This window comes from Podarcis melisellensis (genome assembly GCF_964234715.1).
Source record: "Podarcis melisellensis genome assembly, chromosome: 11".
In the NCBI taxonomy this organism is placed as follows: Eukaryota; Metazoa; Chordata; class Lepidosauria; order Squamata; family Lacertidae; genus Podarcis; species Podarcis melisellensis.
Window position 1 is genome coordinate 27,640,096 of NC_138543.1, and position 24,315 is coordinate 27,664,410.

The 24,315-nt window shown below is 39.9% G+C and overlaps 2 protein-coding genes across 11 annotated transcripts in view; both read left to right on the forward strand.

Annotated features, from left to right (window-relative positions):
* KIAA0825 overlaps window positions 1-8,348 on the forward strand; it is a 189,178-nt gene extending 180,830 nt beyond the window's left edge. For all 4 annotated transcript variants that reach the window (XM_081930133.1, XM_081930132.1, XM_081930134.1 and 1 more), the window contains one exon: window positions 6,106-8,348. In XM_081930133.1, the coding sequence (XP_081786259.1) occupies window positions 6,106-6,229 (124 nt within the window). In that variant the 3' untranslated portion in view covers window positions 6,230-8,348. The remainder of the gene's footprint in view (window positions 1-6,105) is intronic.
* Window positions 8,349-14,158: 5,810 nt separating this feature from the next.
* The window catches only part of ARB2A (ARB2 cotranscriptional regulator A), a 206,324-nt gene continuing 196,167 nt past the window's right edge, over window positions 14,159-24,315 (forward strand). For 3 of the 7 annotated variants that reach the window (XM_081930199.1, XM_081930200.1, XM_081930202.1), the window contains exons 1-3: window positions 14,402-14,453; window positions 18,540-18,663; window positions 21,136-21,237. In XM_081930199.1, coding sequence (XP_081786325.1) covers window positions 14,421-14,453; window positions 18,540-18,663; window positions 21,136-21,237 — 259 coding nt within the window. In that variant the 5' untranslated portion in view covers window positions 14,402-14,420. Of the gene's footprint in view, window positions 14,341-14,399; window positions 14,454-18,539; window positions 18,749-21,135; window positions 21,238-24,315 lie in introns of those variants that run through there. The other 4 variants (XM_081930198.1, XM_081930197.1, XM_081930201.1 and 1 more) reach the window with 4 other exon arrangements.

The window sequence follows — 24,315 nt, forward strand, 5'->3', positions numbered from 1 at the left end:
TAGAACTGTACCAAGCACAAGCTACTTTCCAACTTTTCCCTGGATGTTTCACATCACAAAGTTTGCTCATAGGAGATTAATTCTGAGAAACATTATGTAGCAGAGAATAGCATAATTTTATAACCTTTCAACAAAAAGCAAGAAGATGCAAGAGTGAGCTATTCCTGCCTTTGTTGCCTAGACTGCTAATGTGTTCTTTTAAAAAGTAAGCTGGGATGCTTAGCCATGTGAATCAGACAGCCCCTTCAGTGTTGCATTACTTACTTACTTACTTACTTACCGGATGTGGGGATCCACAGTTAGGTTGCTCATGCCACTATTAAGAAAAACATAGTTATGATCAATGTTTAAAATAATAAAACTATTCTAAAACAATTAAGAATACAACAGCAAACTTTTAACTTAAGAAAGGAGGCGTGTGTTGGGAGATAGCTTGCTTAAATAATTTATTTTCATTTGTTACATCTTTCACATAACAACTCAAGAAAAAGGTATTAGTGCACTTACACTATAAATATAGTCTTCTACTGTGCTTTGGAGTATTTTTATATCTTGGCAGCTGTGTAGCATAGGAAAGGCAGGGAGTGACACTGAGGTCCAGCTCTGAGGGCCTTCTGGCGGTTCCCTCACTGCGAGAAGTGAAGCTACAGGGAACCAGGCAGAGGGCCTTCTCGGTAGTGGCACCCGCCCTGTGGAACGCCCTCTCATCACATGTCAAAGAAACAGACAACTATCTGACTTTTAAAAGACATCTGAAGGCAGCCCTGTTTAGGGAAGTTTTTAAAGTTTGATATTTTATCGCTTTTATTGTTGTTGTTGGTATTCTGTTGGGAGCCGCCCAGGGTGGCTGGGGGAACCCTGCCAGATGGGTGGGATATAAATAACAAGTTGTTGTTGTTGTCGTCGCTGTTGTTGTTGTTACTCCTGTAATGCTGCCATGCTCCAAAAGATACCTAGCTGTTTCCATCTTTCAGCATTGGTGAATTACTAGCATGGATCTTTGATACAAAGACCAGTAGCACATATTTTTGTAGCATGATGGGCTGCAAGACAGACGTTTTCAGAGATTCATTCATGTTGTGCTGGAATATCTCCTTAAATGGTTTACACACACACACACACACACACACACACACACACACACACAAGTTCTCAGAAAGGTGGTCACTGTATGATGAGTTGCATCTTCACAACCCTTGCATGCACCAAACTGTTATTCATCTGTGCCTGCTCCAGAGTAAAGGTCAAGTTCTCTGCCAAAATGTTCCAATCGTTCCACCTGTTTGAAATAGTCAAGTGATGACGATGTTTATTGTGAGTGATGTTCATTTATACTCAAACGATGATTATGTTGGACTATTTTGATTGTTGTTAGCCGCCCTGAGCCCAGCTTCGGCTGGGGAGGGTGGGATATATATAAAATTTATTATTATTATTATTATTATTATTATTATTATTATTATTATTATTTTGTTTCTTTGATTTATGAATCATTTCCTATGAAACATCATGAAGTGATTTCAAAATACAATAAAAACATAGATTAAAAACTGTATCTATAGAAAACCGTTTCAAGTACATATGGGATGAAAATATTGGAAGAAGGGAGTTTTCAATAGGCACTGAAAAGAGGACACTTGTCTGATATGTAACGGGATGGAGTTTCACCACATGTCATGTGGAACAGATCTCCTGATAAGACAGTATCTGCAGGATGTCCTCTCTTGAAGAGTGCAGTAATTGGTAGCAGGATCCTTCAGAGCTCAGATTTTTGTCCAAACATTTTTACCCAAAGGACTGTATGGTTACAGCACTTTGTTTTATGCAGATCTACAAGGATAAGCGGGTCTTACAGCCCAGTTTGCATTTCTATTTTCTTTTTTTCTGGAGTTCAATCCATATAAATTGGGAATTTTTACTTCACTTCTTGTTCAGTGGATTTTTCAAAAAAATACTTTGTAGTTCTCTTGACTATAACCTACGTCTGAAGAGAAGCTGATCTTTCAGATTGTTTACATACGGGGGTTGCTGCAGAATCATCGCAAAGGCTTTCAGAAATTGTTGTTTTAGACAATAACCATATTTTAAATTATTGTTCCCAGTTAAACATCGAGTATTCTCCACCGGAATGCAAGGGCTTCTATTGCCGTTTCCAGAGAAGTTTTTGTCCTTGAGCAGCTACATGACCCTTCATGTCCATGTTCATTTATCACTGTATATTAAATTCTCATTCCATTGGAATCACAACACTGCTGAGTCTTCTGCTTGAGCACTTTGTGTGCCAATCTCTAGATTGGCAAGTTTGCAAACCATCCTTATGAGTTTGCATCCGGAATCTACAAAGAAGACAATGGTGTTGCTTGTTTGTAGCTGTTGTTGTTCATATGGTCCTCTAAAGGTCATGTATTCTGCCCTCCATTCTTACTGTAGAAGCTTGACCTCTATGCTGTGGCTCCAGCATGGTCAAGTAAGCATGGAATAGGTTGCATGTTCCATCTTGCCGAAACACATAGAGTGCTGAAAGTACATTTACTCTGAGAAGGGGGCAGGAGTGGTCCTTAACTTCAATGCTTCTGAAAGGTTCTGTGCTATAGCTTGCATGTATGTATCCATAAACAAAGGACCACTCCAATAACAACAGTGCAGGGAAGAAGTAGCTCTACTGAACCCTTCCTGAGTTTTTCAGGATCAGCTCTCTTTCCTTACAAGGTATTGGTATTTTATATAAACATATAGAACAACCACCCCTAACCTGGGGCCCTCCATATGTTTTGGACTACGGTTCCTATCAGCCCTTAACCATGTTGGCTGGGGCTAATGGGAATTGTAGTCCAAAATATCTGAACACAATCAGGTTGAAGAAAGCTGATATAGATCATAACGCTATCAAAGCTGAGCTCATGTGAGTCCTATTAATATGAATGGAAGAGCTAAACATGTGCTTAAGACTCACCTATTGAAATTAATGTGACTTAAAAATGCTTAACTTTGGCTGGATCATACTTGTTGTTTGTGGCAAACACACTCCTGTTAATTAAAGTTGTTGTGATAAATTTTTCATAGCATTTGCACAGCATGGTGGCTACTTTATTCATAAACAAGATATTCAATAATGGCACCGTGACATGATCCAAGCATCTCTAGTACCAATTTGGACAGCAGATTTAATTTAATTTAATCTTCAAAAATTCTAATTTAATCCTAAATAAAGATTGTGCCAGTTATAGATTTAAAAGACATCTAAAAGCCACATTGTTGTTAATTTGAAATAACACTGGTTGAAAGTTGGCTGTCTGACTGATGGAGACAGTATTTTAAAATGAATTCATTCATATTACTTGAACTGGTACAACACTAATTTTTTGCCAGCTGCTACTGCCAAAATAATGGTTATGCATTTTGGATATGCTAATAAAGGCATGTTCCATTCTGGACATCTCTTGAGTTATAAATGTTGAGTCCCATCTTCCACTTGAACATAGAAACATGCTTTTTATTCATTTTGGAGCAGTAATGATAATTTGTTCCCTTGACTCCTGCTGTATGTTATGCTTTTGGGTTACTTTAAACTCAATAATGCAATCATTTCTAAGAAACATGCAAGTTATATTTGATCCGTTTCCAGTATTTCATATTCCTGTATTCATTGGCAAAACTGGGCACAAAATATGTGCATTTTAATTTTGGGAGGGAAAATGGGTCCAAATGTGATCTTGGGGACCAATATCAACATAAGAGCTATCATTCAATAAAGGACGCTGAAAAGTAATTGGCCCTAATCCAGCTTCAGTTACAGGCAACTAGTCATGCATAACAATTGGTGGCCCTAGCTGCAGATGCACTTCCCCATTGGCATAAAAAGATGCATCCAACCGCTTTAATGGGGCTCAGATGGGGATATGCATTCAGAAATGCACCATCAACAGGCACAGAAGGCTGTTTCTGCATATGGATCCCTCTTGCTGGGCACAAGCAATACCTTTTAAGTGAATGAACAGATTTTCACATAAAGGGTGTCTTCAGCATACACTAGCAACCTATTTGTATTTGTACCAAAATTAAGTATTTTAGGTGCTCTCTCTTAAGTCTTTTCTAGTTGCGTTATCCCTTAAAATTTAGTCTTATACTTGAAATGGGCGACAAAACATTTTGAAATACTTTCTGTTGCTCAAAATATCTGAGTCAACATTCAAGTAAAGGGTGCAATGCTTGTTATTAGGCTTGTTCTACATGACACATTAAGGGACAGAAAATGAAGCCATCCAAATTTAGGATATTTGAGATGGTGGTAGAACAATGCATACCATTAATATGGCTGGATGCTTGAATCATTGTGCTATATCAAAAGGAAGAACCAAACGGCTACAATAGTAAAATAGAGAATCCATATTTTAGATTGAATAGTAGTATTGTAGAGGGGCAGCCTTGCTATATAATACACATTGGTATTCTAGGGAGCTGCAGATGATGAAACAAGCTGGACAATGGCTTGAGTGCTAGCTGCATATATCTCATTTGAAGGCCAACTAAGCACTGTTTAGAGTTCATAATTGAGTCTACAAATATGGGCAGAAAAAGGCTTCTCTTGCGTCCTTGTCCAGCTGAGCTTTTCTGTGATGTCTGGAGTGTTGTTTTACCTACTGGAGGCCTCCTGTCCTGACCATCTTTTTGAGGATGAAGTGGCTTGACCTTGTGGCAATTTAGATGTTACCATTAGTGTCCAGGGATAAACCTACTTCAATTTTGTGGGATCAGTTTTAGTTTATGCAACCTGAAGACACAGACAGGGGTGCTCGCAGGGATGCACCCAACCATTTGCACTCTGGATATGTGCCCATCATAACTGGTACAATCAATGGGTTGACCAGATGTGTCTAAGAACTCTTCTTTGCATGATGAGACAGTGCCTGCTGTCTTAAAGGAGGTGGGTTGTGTGGCTGCTACTGCAGCCTGTGGATACTCCTTGATCTATATTTGTCACTGGAGGCCTGAGTAAGTTCTGTGGCCTGGAATGCTTTTACCAGCTTCAGCTGGTACACCAGCTGTGACTATTGCTGGAACCAGGATAGCTTGACCATAGTGATCCATACATTGGTAACCTTAAGATTTGATTACTGTATCAAGCTTTATTCTGGGCTCCTCTTGCCTCTGGTCCAGAAGCTGCAGCTGGTGCAGAATGCAGCTGCCAGACTGCTCATAGGCGCTGGCTACTGGCTACATGTTACTCCTATCCGGAGAGGACTGCACTGGTTGCAAATTTGCTACCATGCCAAGTTCAAGATTTTTATGTAAATTCACGAAGCACTATTCAGCTTAGACCCAAAGTGCTATCTGATTTCTTTGATTACAGAGATTCTTTGAGGTGTGCTTCTTATAGTTTGGTTGTCCTTTACTAGGGACTTAGCCTTTAGTGTGGTAGAGCCTGACCTGTGGAACTCACTGCTAGTGGATGATCAGCAGGAATCATGCATTCTATTATTAATTAATTAAATTTGTATGCCGCCCTTCAGCTGAAGATCACAACATAAAAATACAAAATGAGACCACAAAATACATAGTAAAACAAAAGCAAACCACAAACATGATTAAAAGGCCTTAGAATGTTAATATTTTAGTAATCATTTGGACATCTCCTGAAAACTATGTTATTCAAACAATGTGTCATGCTTTTAAAACATATTATTGCTGTTGCTTTGAAATTAGTGAGGTTGATGGAGTGTTTCATATTATGATGTATTTTATTTTTGTAAATTGCCATGTTCAGCCAGTATGCCTTGAATGCAGGAAGAAGCTTTTAAATAAGAAGTAAATAATCCAGAGAATGCAATACACGCACAGATAAAAGTTTATAACATAGACTCCAAAGCACTGAACGGCCCATGACCTAGAAATACCATAATAATAAATCACTTCTACTGAGTGTGCAGAAATGTGTGTGGGAAAATTATATATCTTATGCAGTTAAGAATAATAAATTGGGTCCACTAAATACATGAAAGTCAGTTAAATAATTTTTGCCAGTATATTAAGCAAATATGTGTGGTATCAGCTTAATGAATTTGAAGAAATACAATAGTTTTTGGTGTGTGTGTTTTTAAATTTCAGATGGGAGATGAAGGAGGAAGAAACTCTAGAAGAGGAGGAAAAAGTGATGCTGGAGCAATTAAAAAACCTTTATCTCACAACAACGTCTCTTGCCTCTGAAGATAAAGCAGAAGAGAGATCTTGACTTGAGTACTACTTGCATAAAGAACTGAGAATTGATGCTATTCCAAAGAAGTTCTGGGTGACATTTAATTGTGGTGCCCCAAGTTGTGCAATCAAAACTTTCCCTTCTTTCCCTCTCCCATACAGATTGGGGGTCCCTCTGGAGTAGACTGGAAGATGGAAGAGTAGGGAAGGGAATTCCCACACATTCAATGGCACAACGTTGGATCTTGCCCTCTGCATAATTTGTACAAAATTTGGTTTGTATGTTTGTATTTTCTAGGGAACATTTAAGTGCTATGTTTTGTTACCTTTTCTGTTGTTTGTTGGTGTACAGATATACCTTTGTAAGGAATATTTTTAAAAAGTAACAATTTTAAAATGTTTAAAATAACTGTAAACTTAAAAAAAAATAAAACTGATAGATTACTAGCAAATGGATGGTAACCTGAAACTACCCAAAGTACTGGAGGCTTGAGCCAACAGATAAGTTACCATGTCAATATCAATGGACAGCTTAAATAAAAATTCAAGACCACACTGTGCACATGGCATGACATAATACATAGAAGTCTTGTTTCATAATTTTGTAGAATGAGTGCAAAGTTATTAGATGCCTTATTTAAGAATAGTTGCAATATCTAAAACATATTTTGATATCAAACACAATTTGGCAGTTTTAGGAGCTGACCACTCTATTGAGTTGCTGTATTAAAGTTGCAATCCTATGCATACATGCCTATGACTAAGCCTCATTTAACACTCTGGGATTTACTTCTGAGTAAACCTGCAGAGTATTGCACATTTAGCATGCCTACTGCTTGAGAATTTAGAAATCAAAGATTAATGTTAAAAACTTCTCCTTTGTCTCTTGTCCCAAGGAAATGGGAACTGGCTCCCAAAACAATTGGGAGATGCAGGAACCTTTCTTTTTACATAGTGGAGTATTAGCAGAATGCAATTATTCTAGACTCTTCTCTCAAAATCTTGACAGTCTGATCTGATGCTCTTGTGTATGTAGCAGCAGTAGATGACAGATGAGTAGCTCTGGCTGACTTACTTGGCATAGGGTTCTGCTTTAGCATCTGCAACTTAAGCAGCAAAAATAGCTTATATTCACATTCAGATACAGTAGATATAAGGGTAAGTACCCAAGGAATATTAGAAGTATCTAATATCACAATTCACTTTTTGTTTATACTTAATACTTCAGTATCTTTACATCTTATTATTGTAGAAAAGTCCCGTTTCTGTCCAAATCTCTTATTTGTAGAAGCACTAGCAGAATATTGGGAAGAATATCATCTCCTCATTTGTACTTCCCTCTCTTCTACCTTGACCCCTCACTCATCAGCATGAGTGCAAATATTTACAATAGTGTAAGAGGTAGAACTCTTGCTGTATTCAATCCCAGGGTCTGTGAGTTCCAGGGCGGCTTGCCTATCATACAGGAGCACCTGCATCTTGTTTAAGTAAAGAAGTACAATATTCAGGGCACTTCTCGGGGAAGAAACACCAGCAAAATAAAATAAGAATCTTGGTAAGTGAGCATGATGAAGAAATGCAGACTTGGTTGTTTGATGGAGATGATGTTGTTTGCCTTCAAAGGTTTTTTTAATCCTCCAGTTCTATATTCAGGGAAATTGATTTAGGTTTGTCTTCAGGAAGGTGTTTAGGGCCATTGTTTAGGTTCCATTATTTAAGTGACTACCCGTAATAGCAGGCTATAGTGATGCCATTTTCATTTTGTTCCTGACATTATTCAAACTCATCTGTGTGTCCCTCTTGTGTAAACTAGTGCAATATAATCACTTTTTATATCACTATTACTTTATTCAGTTCCTTTGTCACATTTCTCATGAAACTAGGGTATCTTTTATTCTGAAACATGCTTGTGCTTAGTTTGTTTCAGTGCTTGGTGGTACTGCTGGAAGTGATTGTAACTTGAATAAGAACTGCAGTTATTTGATAACTTTTCTAATATAGCTCAAAGATTGAACAGGGGGTGTCAAAGGTGATGTACAAAATACATGTACTTTTCTTTAATAGCTACTGTTCCTATAAACCCTATATGATCTTTCATTCCTTCCAAGGGCATTTTGTAGGCTCTATGGGCAATAAAACTATTGATTCTAGAACTACTCCAGATTGTGAGTGAATGTTCTTTAATACATTGCTCCACCCTCTCAGCAGTCCGAGGCCAAACATGGGCCCTGTTCCTTTCAATTAGTTTCCCTCTGGCAGAAACATTCGATTTTCTTCTCAGCTGGCAGACTCTTTACCAACATCCTTGATATTTAGCTCTTGTAAGTCCTACCAATGACAAAACTATGCTAAAAATTCATTTTATGGAAGTTCTGATAATATTACTTGATAGATGAAAACTGCCATGCCTAAACACAGGTAGAATAAATTTTAGGCGGAAAGGCAACTTCCACCTGAGAGGGAGTCAGAGGGGAAACCAGTTTCGGAAGCATGTAACTTTTAAGAAAACAAAATGGAGCATGAACAGGACAGCACTGTCACTTTGGTGATACTGCAGTGCATAGATGCAAAGTGTCTTGTGCCACCTCTTGTGCTATGATGTGGCAGATTTTAGCAACATGATTGCAGTATACCAACTATTTTAATACAGGTTGTATACTGCTTGCACAGGTCCTTCAATGCACGTAATCATGTTTAATACAACGTAGAGCCTGATTATTGCTTTTTCTCCATTTTCCTATTCAAAGCCTGGCTTATACAGATGGCCCCTTAACATATCACGGGCATCTAAAATTCCTTGGAAACTGAGATCTCAGAAGTACCTCACCATAAAAATATTTTCAAAATTTGGGAAATTACAGTCATGCAAAAAACAATTATTCGTTCCAAGAGCAATCAAGACACATCTTTGATTGCTTTGCATGTCCGCCACCCACTTGATCTAGAATTTCTTAAATCCACAGAAATTTGTTTTAAAATTACCCTGTGCACCCAGCAGCTGCTGCAGCTTTTATTGAGTGAATGTAGGGAAAGTGTCAAAATTGGTAATGTGGGAAGCAACCCTTTAACATTTTTTTAGTAAACGCAAAATTAATGTGGATATTTATTTCCCTTTTATTCTTGACAGAATAATATTGAAACAGGGTCAGTTACAACACATATTTCCATCCTCTACTACTTCTTCCAGTTTCCAATTACTTCTTCAAAATAATCACAAAATGATTAAGTAAAAAATAGATATTAATTACAGACTTAAGACTTGCTGTTGGTCACTCACTCCTGCTCTCTAGCAAGATCACATTTTCAGTAGGAAGGTTGGGTCCCAATAGACACAGCAGACCAGCCTCCACTGGGGTTGATTAGATACACACATATACCTAGAACAGAACAATGTTTTGGTTACCATAGAAAATCTGGGCATATGGAATTTGCATGTAGAATTTGGTGAATTTCCTTTTTACAAAAGAAAAAGAAAAAGCTCAACAACTTCAGGCTAAACTTAAAAAAAGGCTCAACAACTTTTGTGTCCAGATATGACAACCCTACACCATCAGTATTCCAAAGGCTGAGCTAGATAGAAAAACCACAGGGCCATGGAAAATAGCTGAGTACAAATGAAGGAAGAGTTTGATCAAAACCTTTGACATGCGTAGTTCATATAGTTGTGCTGTTTCCTCTGAGGATTAAAATGCACAAGACAAAATATACTGTTTGTAATTTCTAAGGTGTCATTTCCCGAAAATCTTACATAGAAATGCTGGGTTACATCTCATTAGTTTTGAGAACTGTATTGTTCATGTTGAGTTGGTTCCAGAACTTGCAGTACTCGTCTTTCTGAAATCCAGCTATGTGTAGTCAGCTCTATCACATTACTTTTTAAAGACATAATAGTAGCAGTCATAACAACAGAAGCGCATAGTATTTATATACCGCAATCTAATACTTCAAAGTGATTCAAATACATTATCTCAAAATGACTTGTGGGGAGCCCCCTAGTGTCAAAATTTGTAATGTGGGAAACAACCCTTTAATATTTTTTTTAGTAAATGCAAAATTAATGTGGATATTTATTTCCCTTTTATTCTTGACAGAATAATATTGAACCCAAAATAAATGAGCTGTTCCTGAATTCGAAAAGATTATTTTATGTTCTCTTGGCAGTCTGCACTTCAATGTGAACAAAGAAATAGCCCTTTTGGGCACAGATCAAGTACTGAGTGCAAATGAAAATCCATCCCATACAAACATTATCATGACACATGTAGGCTGAGAACCTAATTCTGGGAAATGTGATCGCTGCCTGCAAAGTGCTGGTTGCAACCAAGTGCATAACTGAAAGCTGAGGGCATTCTTTGTCTTGCATGATCAGACTTCAAGAACACAGGGGCAATTACACATGCACTCCTAAGGCAATGGGAATATTACAGCTTTAACCGAACCTACTGGTGATTTAACTACTGCTTGCAAGACCTGCCTTGTTTGATTTTAATAGTCATCTAGCATCCACATGCAATCCCACTTTAGAGGATCACCCAGCAGCTGCTTTTTCTTACTGACAAAAAGAATATATGGAAAGTCACACAAGTGCAGGGTTAATATCCTGCATAAAAAAACTGAACAAATAAGGAAAGAAGTGTGATAATTCCAACATGTTTTGAATAATACACTTTGGGAGATCAGCTACAACTCTTCCCCTGTTAAAATTCAAAAGAAGGCAGGAAATGACCTTTCCCTACAAAGACTTCCAGGAGATTGGCATTGGTTGATGAAGGTAAGTGGTACTCAGATTGCCCTGGGACTATCACATGTCATTTCCTGTCATTCAGATAGATTATGCTTGATATTATTAAAATATCAGTGCCCTTCATTTTTTCATGACTGGTGGTACAACCCTTGTTCTTCATGCTCTTTGTATTTTATTCTTTTAAAAATCTATTATCTTTGAAGATAACGAAAACAACTTTTTCTAAAGCATGTAATTCAGAAGAGCAAAGATATAATATTTTTAGATGGTTTGGAATCATCCAGAAGACGAGGACAGATTGAGGCATGCCCTTAGCTACTTGGACATTATGAATTCAGCTATGTCTTCATCCAGATAAGTTGTAAAATAAAATAAAAACCCCATGCAAAGCAAATACTCTACTGCTGAGCTGCAAGCCTTCCCCATAAAGGGGAACTGGAGACTGGAGAAAAGGAGGAGTATGGGAGTGTCAGCCAGGCAAGTAACCACACACACAACTACAGACAAAACATTAAACTTAACCAAACATTCCAAACATTGTATCAAGGGGGGAAAATACATAAATGAACAATGAGTCCTTGTTACTTTGGAAAGAATATATCAATAAATGCCAAGCATAAGGATTGATTACATCAGCAGACTTGCAAAGTTAACAACAGCCTTCTTTAAACCTTGGAGGGAGTCAATGACATGATATATAAAGAAAGAAAATCTGAAATATCAAGATAAGGTTCAGGATAACAAAAAGAAGTTGGTCTATGTTCTGGTGAGGAATTAATGAAAGAAATCAAGGGAAACAGTTGATCATAAAATTTATCTCCATTCATGCTGCCTCTGAGCACTGTACCATCTTGTGCTAGTTCGTCTACAAGTGTAACCTTCTAAACCCTATTGTACCAGTTTCCCAAAGTTAGCAAATGATCCCTTCTCCATAAGAAGGCAATCTCCATCAAGCTGCTACAAGGAAATGGATTATTAATGCCTTAAATTTCTTTCTTTGCTCCTTGAAATAAGGTCAAGCCTGTAATATTCAGAATTTTAGAAATCATGTGGAACACACTGTCCCAAAACCAAATGGGTTATTATGTTAAAGTGACTTGCTTTAGGGCAATGTAGTTTTCATCAGCTCCTCCCCCAAAGATGTCCCGTATGTCATTGAAATTAAATAAGGTATTCCTTTGAATAAACTTCAGAAGTTCCTATGATGTCAGTTCTATATGTTCTGTTACCTGCTTATACGTATCAGGTGGAGCACCGGATTTCTAAGTCTATAAAATCAGTCACTTAACTCAAAGCACACATCAAATCCAAGTTGCACTAAACTTATTTTTAGCCCACAGATCAGCAATGTACAAGGAGAATAAAGAAAAATCCATAGGGTATGCATAGCAAAAGGTAAGATTATTTATTTTGGCATCTTCTCCAAATCCATATTACAGTGTGAATATGTATGTGTGTTAGATTACTCTCTAGCTTGCCACATCTTTAACTAATAAAGTTATTAGTATAATTTAGTCTGGCCAATTGGGAAGAATTCACAGTGACATCTTTTGCTGCACCAGGCTAAGACTGAATATGAAGAAAATTATTTAATTAACTGCATGACTTCAGTATCTGTCAGGTGTTTCCCTCCCCATCCACTACTCAGTTCACCATCTAGCTGGCATTGGCCCTACCAAAAGGTTATGGCACATCTAGGGGGTGGGCCTGCAAGTGAGGAGACACTGGGTAGGCTGTGGCACTGATGCCTACCTGAAAGTGGCCCAAGTCCCATTGGTAGGTTATGGACCACTGTTTGGGAAGCAGTGCCTTACTTGGTCAGGAACAACAAATCACAGGTAGGGACTCACAGGCAAGGGCTTCAACGCCAGACACTTACTGAGCCCCAGAGCCTGGCAAAGGACTCAACAGTGGGTCAATTTCCCACTGTCTAGCAGGAGAAGTACATTGTGGCAGAAGAAGTAACACTGCAATGCTACATTACCACCTCAGGTATCTCTTTCAAGGGTAAAGGGGAGGTGCATTGTTTCTGGGGCAACAGAAGAAGAGGTCTGCTGGAGCCATCTAGTTCAGCATCCTGTTCTCACACTTGACCAACCACACTTGCCCCATTTGTGATTCCCAGCATCTGGTATATAGAGACATATTGCCTCTGACAGTGGATATAGGACATCACTTTTTAACATCATTCAATATGAATTGTGTGAAATGCTTTTTAGTGTCTTGAATCTTCAAACATTCAACTTCATTGGATGGCTATGAATTCTAGTATTTCAGGAGATTTTTATTTAGCCACTTTCTTCACATCATGCATAATTTTATACACTATCATCTCCCTCCCCACCCCTTACTCACCATTTTTCGTTGCTTCAAACCCTTGTTTTGGGTGCCCTTTTCTGAAACTTTTCCAGTTCTACATGCTTTTTGCAGTGACGCAGCCAGAACTGTACACAATATTCTGTGTGTGGTCTCACTATAGATGACATTAAGATGTTGGCAGATTTATTTTCAATCCCTTTCCTAATGATCCCTAACATGGAAATCACTACTTTTCCACAGTAGTTGTTAGGACTGGGGAATATATTGATTTGGAGTTCGCATTGCGATAACTGTTTCATAATATTTGACCTGTCAATATATCACGACATGTATGAAGGCTGAGCGATATCTGGTTTTTAACATCGCAATACATCACCAGCTAAACATTGCAATCTACCACAATGTCCAAAATAAGAATGAAACAATGCAGAGGCGAACAGGACAATGTCCTGGCAACTGCTACTACTTAGGGATGACGCTATTATCAATCGCCACACGGTCACTTTCATCAGCAGGCAAGCCAAAATGCATCCAGGCAGGTTTGTTTGGGGCTTCAAGCAACGGAGCTGATTGCTTTGGCTAATCGTACTGAGGTGGAACTTCCTTCAACTGAGGGCAGAAGAGAAGCTACGGGCGGCTTCGCCGGCTCTTACTGAGCAGACTCCGAGGGGAGCAGCGCATGCTCACTGTTGACCTAGCGTATTACCTCGCTGACGCCTCGGCGCGCTCTCTCTCGATCCGTACTTGACAGCGACTTCTCTGAGCGCAGGAAGCGGGTGGGCGGGCAGGAAGGAAGCCCCTCCCCTGCCTTTCTTTTGTCCCTTAGTTCGATTGCGCGTGGGTTGTGTGTGACGTCATTCCCCGGGCCCGGAAGTGGAACTCTCGAAATTCGCCTCTCGTCTGTGGAGCTGAGGGGAAAGGAAAGGGCGGGAAAAAGGGGGAAGGCAAAGCAAGGAAACGAGGGCGGGACAACCCTCCCTACCCCCCATTACAAAACAGTGAGGCGAGAAGCGGCGGCGCGTCTCCCGGTAACAAGCCTTGGCCACGCCCCCTCCCCTCCCCTCCACCGGGAAGGGCGGCAGCAGGTACGTTGCAGCCGTTGCGCCGAGGTTTGCGCGCGCCAACGGCCGCCCCTTCCCTCGCTCCTTCCCCCCCCCCGAGGAGAATGGCAGAGGCTCACCTCACCCCCCTCCCTCAGGTGTTGTGCGTGTGTCCGTGTGTGAAAGAGAGAGGACTGACGGTGGAGGAGCGGCGGAGGGGAAGCCGCCTCCCTTCCGCCGCGGGCTGCGTGGCCTCCAGCCGAGGGAGCGAGCTGCGCCTGACCACAGGCGGCGGGGGCACCGTGCTCTTCCCTTCCCGCCTCTGAGGTGGCGGCAGCTCGCGTGTCCACCTCGGGCGGAGCGCCGCTGTCTTTGAGCGGTAGCTGCCCTCGCTCTTGTTCTTCCTCCTGGTTGGCTGGTGCGACCAGGAAGTACAAGGTGGCCGCCGCGTCAGAAATCACAGGAGTCCCTTTTCCTTTCAAGCTGCTTCGCCCACGTTGTTTCCTGGCTCTGGCGCTCTGCTCTGGGGGCGGGGAGAATTGGGCTTGTCGCTCAGAGAAAAAAGATCGCCAGGACCTTGGCCCCGGGAAGAGGGAGGGAGAGGGATGGCAGGAGCCTGTCACTGGCCTCTTTAAAAAAATGTGTTCCACTTCACATTTGGCATATAGTCCGTGTTTGCTGCTCAGCCGAGTGCCTTAAATGTATGCATAACAATCAGGATCTCGCTGCGCTGTGATGTTTTGCTGTTGTCACTTTTACCAGGCAGCAGCTGGATTCCCCACACTATATCCTTCCCCCATGGGAATTCCTTTTTTCACCTGACAGTATGTAAATGCTGAGTCATCTTTTACTTCTTTTCCCAAACTTGGCTTGCATGTAAAAACATAAATAATTGTCGTATAAATGAAATTAAAACGTTCACCTGGTACGTTTCTGATTGCTAGATTAGTCGTTTGAGCTCTGTCCAAAATTTTCTAGTTGGTTTGGGTAGGTTATGTAGTATTGCTTAGCAACATGTGAGTTGCAGGTCTTTTTTGTTTCCCACAGTCTTGACTTTTCTTGGGGGGGGGGGAGTGTCAAAGAGTGCTAGCTTTTGGAAAGGTTGTGGCCAGAAATGTAGAGGCATTGCAAAGCTGACTTAAAAGGTTAGAGACTTGAAGCAGGAGTTTGAGCAACAAATAACAGTCCTGTAGAACGTGGGGGGGGGGGGTTTGTATGCCTGGGCTGTGAGGATATATTTCACAGATGTCTGGACTTTCCACAGAAAATTGAGGCTGAGAAATGTACTCAGGCAAGCTTGCATAAAATAAATGCTGCATTTGGTCATTGTTGTTTTTGCGCGCGCACACACACACACACTCCCTTCATTATATCAGATTTCAAACTGGTGTGCAGCATAAACACAAAACTCACAAGAAATGAGATCAACATTTTAAACAGTCTGGACCATGCTAGATTAAATCAGTAAAATTAACTAAATTATTTGCAAGGTTGAGGTATTAATATCAGTATTTACTAGCAGCTGTTACCTTTTAATATATTGCTGCCCACTGCTTCTGAGCTCCCTCACCCAAGTTCATTGCATTTACATTGTTTGATGTCAAAGAGTTTGTATACATGCTTAACTGCTGTCTGTTGAGAGGGAATGTGAAGATATTAACTAAAATAGTGCAGATACTTGAAAGCAAGTCAGGTATTTATAATGGTCAACTGACTAATAAGATAAAATTAAAAGTATAAAATATAAAATCACAGTTGCAATAAAAGCAAGCTAATATTAACTGTTTTGTGGTGTATTTTTCTGACCCCATTAAGAAAACTGCAAGAAAACTGCCCTGGGTTAGAGGAATAAGGTTTCTTCTAATCTATTGGCACACAACACATTTTCTTAACCTTTCCCTGACCTATGACAAAACAATTGGGTGTTTTACTACCCCAATCTGCTAACATTGACTGGTGTAGTAAACACACACCCCAAGGACAAAATTCATTTTATGCTACAAATGTTTTTTTGTTTCCAGAAGGAAAATGGTATGTGGTTAGTGGCTGAAATTTAGGGACCTAAAGGTGAGAATTTCTGTCAGTATCCTAGAATAAATACCCTGTAGGTCTACTTAATGTATGAATTGTACAATGAAAGGTGTGCTGTGGGAGGCCCACAAATTGGATGAATGAGAAAGAATTTAAAGGTTGGAAAAGGAGCGGATATAGTTGAGACAAAAATGTGGAAGGCTAGGGTGCAAATTCTGAAGCTAATGTTGATCATCATGATCCTGCTCTGCTATAGGATCTCAAGCTTTAGCTAACCAAGTGTTGAGGCCTAGCACAGTCAGCTGTGGCCAGAAGGGGAGAGCCCTACAGCTTTGTGTCACGGATATTGTGAGACTGGAGATGGACAGAGTCAAGGAAGAGTGGGAGTGTGTAAAAGATGGAAAAATAAGAAGAAAGTGGCTGTAAATGGAAATTCATATTGGATATTTCCAGTCTTACAGAAGAAGCTGGCAAAAGCTGCGGGATGAATGGAGGTTTAAAGGGTGAGCAAGATTAAGGATATGAGCTGGGGATTACTTCAGGAAGAGAATCAAAACCCTGCAGACTTGGGCCTAGGTATATATGCATGGAATCACAATCATTCCTATTCGGTTAAGACATTGCTCTTAGAGCACAGGCACATTCTGTTCCATTGGACAGGCACATTCTGTTCCATTGTGCCGTCCTGCTCAGCTTGCAGATAGTATTGTATCTTTTTCTCAATTAAAAAAAGTATTTTAGCTTTTATGGAGCGGCTCAAATAACTTTTGGATAAAACAGATTATCTAGATTGCTTCCAGTCTGGCTTGTGACTTGGGTTAGGCATAGAAACTTTCTTGATCACCTTTGGTTATGTTCTGTGCCAGGAGATGGATAAAGGAAATGTGACCCTATTTTCTTGAATCTTCAACTGACTCTAGTATCCTTCTAGACCATCTTGATGGGAAGGGAATTGGAGTACAGTGTTGATGTGTATCTGCTCATTCCTGCAGATAGGACTCAGAAGGTGGCTGCTGGGGAATGGCTGCTGTTCCCCTTGGTTTATGGGGTTTGGCAGGGTTAAGGTTAAGTTTTGTGCCCATGCTACAAGAAAAGGTCTAGAGATTTGAATACAATCTCATCATGATGCTTATGACACCCAGCTCTCTCTCTAATTTTCACTTGATTCTAAAGAGGCAGTTGGTAGATGTGAAAGCCTGGAAAAGGTGGAGTAAGCTGCATCTTAATCTAGACAAAACAGAAGTACTACTGCTGGTGAGACCATCTGATTTCAGTTTGGAATTACAGACTCTCTTGGAAATTGCAATTTGTACAAAATGCTACATCTAGGTTACTGATGGTTGCTAGGTGCTTTAATTGCCATATAGTGGATTTCCCATGACTTATATTAGCTGGTAGTTTGTTTCAGGGTTCAATTCAAGGTACTGGTATTAAACTTTAAAGCAAAACATCTTGGGACTTGGACATCTTTCCCCTTATGTTACTTTCAGCATGTTTTGATCATCATCTGAGGCCTACAGTGGTACCTCGGGTTACAGACGCTTCAGGTTACAGACACCACTAACCCAGAAATAGTACCTCGGGTTAAGAACTTTGCTTCAGGATAAGAACAGAAATCATGCTCTGGTGGCAGCAGAAGGCCCCATTAGCTAAAGTGGTGCTTTCAGGTTAAGAACGGACCTCCAGAACAAATTAAGTTCTTAACCCGAGGTACTATTTCTGGGTTAGCGGAGTCTGTAACCTGAAGTGTATGCCACCTGAAGTGTATGTAACCCGAGGTACCACTGTACAGCTAATAACGACCAGAGCTTGGTTATTCTTTTAGGTGGTGCCTATCCTGTGAAATGCCTTGCCAAACAGTTTGTGCCAAGTCCTGTCACTGTATGTTTTCAAGCTGCTGGTAAAGGCCTGGCTGTTGAAAATGACCTTTGGCTGATCATTTTCCTGTTTGTGCTTTGCTGTGTTGGAATTATTACTGTGTTTTTTGTTGCGATGGTTTCTGTAATTGGTTTTAACTTGAGGATTGTTTCATATTAGAAATACTGTTCTGTTGTTTTTTGTTTTGGCTATTTTAGAGACTGCAAAGTAGAGTACCTTAGGTGAGATACAATAAATTAAATTAAATACAGTTTTACACTGCTGATCATTTTCAAGAAACATTCTGAAGTGGAACCAAACTGACTGCAAATTCTGAACTTTCTTTAATTTTTCAGCTCATCCTCCCAAGATTGATGCATGTTCCCTCCATTATTTTAATCTGGCTGAGAATTTGGATAAGCATGGCACAGCTTCAACAGGGAGGTCCTGATGAAAAAGAGAAGACTACAGCATTAAAGGGTACAAATTAATTTGGAACTTCTCCTCCATAGGCACTCCGTAGACTTTGCTCTGATGAACTATAATTGTGTGATTAGTGAAACAGGTGAGCAAGTGCAAATGAGTGCAACCCACATTCTCAGCTGTTATACATTTCTTACCACTGCCTGTCTAGGTTTCTTTTTTCTTTCTCTGGAAAAGGAAGCCAATACACACAGTGGGAATGCTGTTACCTGTATACAGAGATGTGAACAACACACCCCCTAGTCTTTCCTGCCAAATCCGGAAATGGAAAAACTGGAAAATCTGGGGAAACTAAAATACAATGTTGTATACAATATTCTATTTTCCAAATGATAAGTAAAATATTTCTTTAAAACAGTGTTTTAAATAATATTGTTACACCCAGTTCACATTGCTGCAAAACTCTTAGAGCCTAGATTTAGTGATGTGCATTGTAGTCAGGCATATCCAGAGATGAAGTGAGATGGCACAAAGGTATTTGGGGCATATTAGAGGTGAAATGGGATATCTACAAGGTGCCAGGTTGAAGCAGGGACCTTGATGCACTTGGTGGCACCTGTTAATGTGGGCATCAGAATAATACTGCAGACAGATGTCTGCTGAAAAAGTAATGAGTGGTATTCAACAAAGTTTTACTCAGACCAAATGAAACTAATTGACCGTAGTCATGTTTATTAATTCCAGTGGGTCTGTTCTGAGCAAAACCTAGCTAACTGTCACTCAGAGTATCTAAGTTTACAATAATGCCATAACAAAACTGGTTTCAGATTATAATAGCATGGAGAAATGTGAGAAGGGGGGTGGGAATATGTGTCCTTCCTTGCATGAGCAAAGTTCTCTAGATCCAATTTCTTGACTTGTGATATTACCCATGTTAATATAGGTTCTCTACATGAACATCTGGAGTAAATGGATGCACATCCTGACACTGACAATGTATGTGTCATTGTGGATGCATTTTATCAATGAATCCAAGTCATATTGAACATCTTTTACTTTAGTCAGTATGGGACCAACATGCTCCATGTTTCCTGTTACATATGCTATGGAAATGAAAAGTGTGTGGGCCATGCTGACATGCGATAGTGAAAAGCAAATGCTTTTCTCTCCCTCCCTGCCCCAAATATCTTAAGTTACAAATAAGCCACACTCATGATTGCATAGCGTACGTGAAACTCTATGCTTCAGCACTGGTGCAAAAAGCAAAGCAAAACTAATGGAAACAAAACAGTACAGAGTGATTGGCTATTGCTTAAACCTCATCCTTTGCAACTCCACTGTCACCTATCAATCACAGTATTGTGACTAGTAATAGCTGATAATACAACTACAGAAGGCACCAGCCAAAGTGTGACTGCAGAAATTGCTCAGTGCTTTCCAACAACCTGGTCAAAGCCTTCTCCCCAAGCGAATGCTGAAACACACTCCTAGGAAGAGCCCACTGTGTTCCCACCCACATTAGATGCTTCCATGGCCCACTGTGTATAAGAACAGCAAATAATAACTTAGTGTATGGGTTCAGCATGCAGACCTCTGGATTATTCATGTGGGCCTTCTACTTACTAAGTGGGCTGCGTATTTTTTGCCATTTTGGTGTGTAGGACTAACACTTGGTTTGATGATCAGATCTGAGCTAAGCCATCAACCCCTGTTACATTACTAACTTCACATGTTTCTCTTTGCTCTGACAATGTCCTTCCAGATTAGTGGTTATGCCAACAATACTTTCCACTGGCATAAATTCACTATGTTCCATGTGCTTTCCACAGCAAAGCAGAATTTTATAATGACTGATCCTTTTTCTTCCCAATACGGATTAGTTTGGAGTAGCATCACTCTGTAAATAGGAGTGAGGAAACCTCTGCTGCTTTCCCCCCAAAATAACAGATTCCTCAGAAAAATTTCAGATGTGTTACCATATGCCATTTGGCAATGTAGAAGACTGTACTGCCTTGATTTTGAAATTACAAGAATAGTAGAAATGAAAAGTTGGACAGTTTCTAAGTAAGTTTCATTCAAAAGTACTTCATTGTTGTCTCTGGCAGCCTTCACATTGCTTCAGTTACTCTTGCATTATCACTCCCTCCAGTAGCAAACTTTGTGGTTGAGTGTTGGCAGATATGGAGCCAAAATGAGTCAACTGAGAAAGAAGAGGGAGGTAACAACTGATCTTTGGGGAAAACCTGAAGTTGGGCATGATGATACACTGCAACACTTTGCTGCTGGTTCCTCTTGTTATGATAAAATGATCTATGTATGTAGAAACCTGTCACTGGGATGGATTAATAATTGTCCAGCTAAATCTAATATTATCTGTTATTCAAAGGAGTACTGAACTCCAAATAAAAACTTGTTCAATGTATTCTAGAATACATTTTTTAAAAAAGACACTTAAAAAAGAAGAAGGGCGAGTAATTAACTGAATTTGCAGTCTACAGAAAGACAAATTTCTTCCCCACCCTTTTTCAGATTTGTTGTCTAGAATAGACTTGGATGAACTGATGAAAAAAGATGAGCCACCTCTTGAGTTTCCTGATACACTTGAAGGATTCGAATATGCTTTTAATGAAAGTAAGTAATGAATGTTGTAAGAACTCATTTAGAAGTGATTGAATATTAATATTTCCCCCCAGAACTTTGATTCATAGCTTGCTGTTTGAGTCTGATTTCTTTGTACAACTGTTTTAAACAATGCAACTAAAGTAAAAGTCTCAAATATTCAAATACATCCTGTTTTCATCTGATCACAAATAACACATTTTATGTTGCTGTAGTTTTTCCTTGGGCCATTCTAAACATAGGAACACAGTTGCTCAGAAAGGTAGTGGTGCCTCATTGAAAATTTCTGTTCAATTTTTTCCAAGCCAATGGTTCCCAAGCTTTTTCAGGCCACTGCCCTCTTGGTTCTGTAAACTCATCATCAGTGCCCCCTACCGAACACTATCAAAAGCCTTATTCAGAATAGTGGTTTTCACAACCCGTTAAGAAAGATAATAGCACAATAAAAGCAATACAGTAACAAGTAATTTCACATTTACTCAAAATTCTAATTCAGTAAAATTGATTAACTTGATCTAGTGATATCAACTTTCCCAAGTGATAGTCATTTGCACACCGAGCGCCTCCCTGCCCTGCTCTTGCCTACTAGTACCCTGTAAGTAATCTCATTAGCCCCCAGGGGGTGGTAGCGCCCACTTTTGGAAACACTTTTCTAACAAGTTAGTTTGTAGGTAGCCTGCTTAACTTCTGTGTTTGTTGTTGTTCTTATATATTTATACCCCACATTTTTCCATGACGGACTCTAGGTGACTTACATTTAAAATAAGAACAGCTGAAAACATAGTGGGGGAAATAATAACAAATCCATCACCATCCTCATCTTAATTATTTACTATATATTACTATGTAATGTATTATTATGCAATATATTTGGAATCAGGATATTGTGCTGTCATAGCAGCTGTGATCTCAAACATAGCTCAAAGCAAATCTAGTTGATTTTAATGAGAATTGTTTCCAGAGTTGTCATGAACCTGACCTATGTCTAGCTTTGCATGCATGCAATTGCTCACTGGAAATAAATGAAGAAGCTTTTGGAAGTAATTTATTTATTTGTTTATTTTATTAAGTTTGTATATAGCCCTTTATCTGTAGATCTCAGAGTAGTCCACAACATAAAAATACAAGATAAAAACACAAAATAATAAAATAGGGGGTCCACAAATTAATATACCCCATCCCTGCACACCCTTCCACAAACACATTTAAAACGGTATAGGATGTTAATCAGTAAAAAGCCTGGTTGAAGAACATTTTTGCTTGGCGTCTAAAGGTGTATAATGAAGGCACCAGCTGAACCTCCCTGGGGAGAGCATTCCACAAGTTGAGAGAGTTTTTTGTTTGCAACAAAATTCTTGTGCTATTAGAAGATGGTTGGAGTAATGGCAATTTATGCTGCTGCTTACTATTTAAGAATACAAAGCATGTAAGTCTCAGAGTTGCCCCTGGAGGGAAAATCTTAAGTGGTTTTCATCATACTTTGTATTAGATCTCATACGGGAGCCAGATTTTTGGAACACTGTAAAAGGCAAGATTGTCACCTTAGACAAGACGCATGTAGTCTTGCAAGGGTTCAACTATGTTTCAGCTGCTTAAATTGAGCTGTTGTGCAGCCATGTTCAACAAGTTTATAATTTGTCCATGGTTTAAATTTACATTTAAAAGTACAAAACACACCCAAGAACTGTTTACTGAATTAACCCCCTTTTTTTAATTGCTTTTGTTTAGGAAACTAATTAAGGCTTTGATGTTGTCAACCGTAAGTTGCCCAACTTTGAAGTGGAATTGTGCAGTTCATGCTAGCTAGCCCAAGGGCCTGGCTCAGGAAAGTTCCTCAGCCTTAAGCCTGGGAGAATTGTATAGTCACTGAACTAATCCAAAAGACTCTTACCACACTATAAAAAGAGTCTTCTGCCTTCTGTGTAACTTATCTTTGACTTAATAGGTTGTTAAGCAGATGTCCTAATGGGCTTTTTTGGATTCCTAATGGTCAGTTAATTAGGAGACTAAAGTCAACAGACAAGCCCTAAAAGGGTAAGCCTGTGAAGCTCTGGCCTTGGCAGAAAAAGCCCTTACCATACTTGGCAGAAAAAGCCCCTACCATACTAGGAAACATACTAGGATCCCTTCATGGATCACTGCCTTGCCGTGGCGAAGGGGCTTGAAGAACTCAGAGAAGCTATGAACTATGCCGAGCAGGGCACCCAAGATGAACAGGTCATAGTGGAGAGTTTTGACCAAACGTGATCCACCTGGAGGAGGAACCGGCAAGCCACTCCAGTATCCCTGCCAAGAAAACTCCATGGACAAAGACAACAGGCATATAAAAGATATGACGCTGGAAGATGAGCCCCTCAGGTCGGAAGGCGTCCAACATGCTACTGGGGAAGAGCGGAGGGCAAGTACAAGTAGATCCAGAGCTGATGAAGCGGCTGGGCCAAAGCCGAAAGGACGCTCAGTTGCGGATATGCCTGGAAGCGAAAGGAAAGTCCAATGCTGTAAAGAAAAATATTGCATAGGAACCTGGAATGTAAGAACCATGAACCTGGGTAAGTTGGAGGTGGTCAAAAATGAGATGGCAAGAATAAATATTGACATCCTGGGCATCAGTGAACTAAAATGGACGGGAATGGGTGAATTCAGTTCGGATGACCATCATATCTACTACTGTGGGCAAGAAACCCGTAAAAGAAATGGAGTGGCCCTCATAGTCAACAAAAGAGTGGCGAAAGCTGTACTGGGATGCAATCTCAAAAATGATAGAATGATCTCGATACGAATCCAAGGCAGACCTTTTAACATCACAGTAATCCAAGTTTATGCACCAACTACTTATGCTGAAGAAACTGAAATTGACCAATTCTATGAAGACTTACAAGACCTTATAGAAGTGACACCAAAGAAGGATGTTCTTCTCATTATAGGGGATTGGAATGCTAAAGTAGGGAGTCAGGAGATAAAAGGAACAACTGGCAAGTTTGGCCTTGGAGATCAAAACGAAGCAGGGCAAAGGCTAATAGAGTTCTGTCAAGAGAACAAGCTGGTCATCACAAACACGCTTTTCCAACAACACAAGAGACGACTCTACAC